At 55.7% G+C, this 1452-nt stretch overlaps 1 protein-coding gene across 1 annotated transcript in view; it reads right to left on the bottom strand.

The window, feature by feature from the left end:
- Positions 1–1183, bottom strand: part of AGRN (agrin) — a 129840-nt gene extending 128657 nt beyond the window's left edge. Inside the window, exon 1 of the mRNA XM_044668627.1 lies at positions 1099–1183. Coding sequence (XP_044524562.1) covers positions 1099–1183 — 85 coding nt within the window. The remainder of the gene's footprint in view (positions 1–1098) is intronic.
- Between the last annotated feature and the right edge of the window lie 269 nt (positions 1184–1452).

Genomic DNA, 1452 nt, shown 5'->3' with positions numbered 1-1452 from the left:
TTCCCTTCCCCCTTCCCCTCCCCTTTCCCTTTCCCTCCCCTTTCCCTTCCCCTTCCCTTCCCTTCCCTTTCCTTCTAATCAGTACAATACAGAATCTTAGAATCATTAGTTCCAAGGCAGAAGAGCTGTAAAAGCTTAGCAAAGGGAATTAAGTGACGTGTCCAGGGTCACCTGGCCAGGAGACCAGATTGAGCCCAGGACCTCTCATCTCCAGGGTGGCTCTGGGGATACAGAGCCCCTGGAGATCCCTTCTTGCTCTCAATCTATGGCCAGGGCAAGTCACCAGTTCCCCTGGATTTCTACACCCTACACTAGAAAATGAGGCAGTTGGACAAGAGGCGATCTCTAGAACCATCCTCTGGCTAGGTACTAAGCCGACAGTCCCCGGGCCGGAGGGGAGAGAGGAAAAGGGACCCAGGCTTCAGCCCTTGACCGAAAGCTCTGCCTTCCCTGGACTCCCAGACTCAGAGCAGAGGCTTTGCAATGGACAAGGGGGTGTCGTTTGTCTGTTTGAGCACCAGGTGGCGCTCTACTCCAGCCGCCAGTCGCGGAGGTCCCAGGCAGAGCCTTTGGCAGCAGCGCAGGCTCCTGCTTCCCTTTATTACTTAGTAGCGCCAGTATCCAGACCCGCTTCACTGGCCCCGGGTTCTCGACGAGTCTAGGGTTATTTCTCAGGATTATTAAAACAGCGTCAGGGCGCTCCGGAGCCCCCCTCCCCGCGCCTGGTGGGTAATTACTGCGGCCCATCAGCTCTTCTGGAGCTGTCACAGGGTTTGTTCGACGTCAGGAAGAGGACAGACGCTGTCACGCAGGCCGGCTCTGAGGCCACTAGATGGCGCTGCATACAAACCCGTAAGACCTGGGATCGCGAAGATCCGAGTTCAAAATTGACCTCCGATATTCACTAGCGACAAAACAGATCCTGGGCAAATTTCTTCACCTTGTTTGCCTCAGTTTCCTCTTGTGTAAAATGAGCCAGAAGGAACTGGCAAACCGCTCCGGAATCTTTGCCAAGAAAACTAAAAATGAGGTCAGAAAGAGTCAGAAAAGACTGAAAGAAAATATGAACAGGAGGAGGGAGAGGAGGAGGGGGCTGACCTTCTCTGGAGCAGTTGAGGTTTTCAGAAGCAGTTCTGGATTCCCCTGGGCTGGGCTGGGCTGGGCCGGGCCGGGCCCTCCGCATGCTCGTCCCCAGTTGGCTGTACAGACTTTCCCTGTGACCCAGATTTCTTGCCATGGTGGCTGGGCACAGCACAAGTCCCAGAGGCTGCTGGGTGAGCCAAAAGCCCTTGGCAGAACCACCCTGGCTTTGGCTAGGCGATGTTAGCCGACAACCAGCGCCAATTCCTGGGGTTAGTTTTTTCCAGTCTACCTGGAAGTCAGCCACCCGGGCGGCGGGCGGCAGCTCCCTCTGTCCAGAATGGTGGAGATGGCAAGCCTGGATTTGCCAGG

This window comes from Gracilinanus agilis, chromosome 3 (assembly GCF_016433145.1).
Source record: "Gracilinanus agilis isolate LMUSP501 chromosome 3, AgileGrace, whole genome shotgun sequence".
Taxonomy (NCBI): Eukaryota; Metazoa; Chordata; class Mammalia; order Didelphimorphia; family Didelphidae; genus Gracilinanus; species Gracilinanus agilis.
This window is presented reverse-complemented; position numbering and strand designations above follow the sequence as displayed.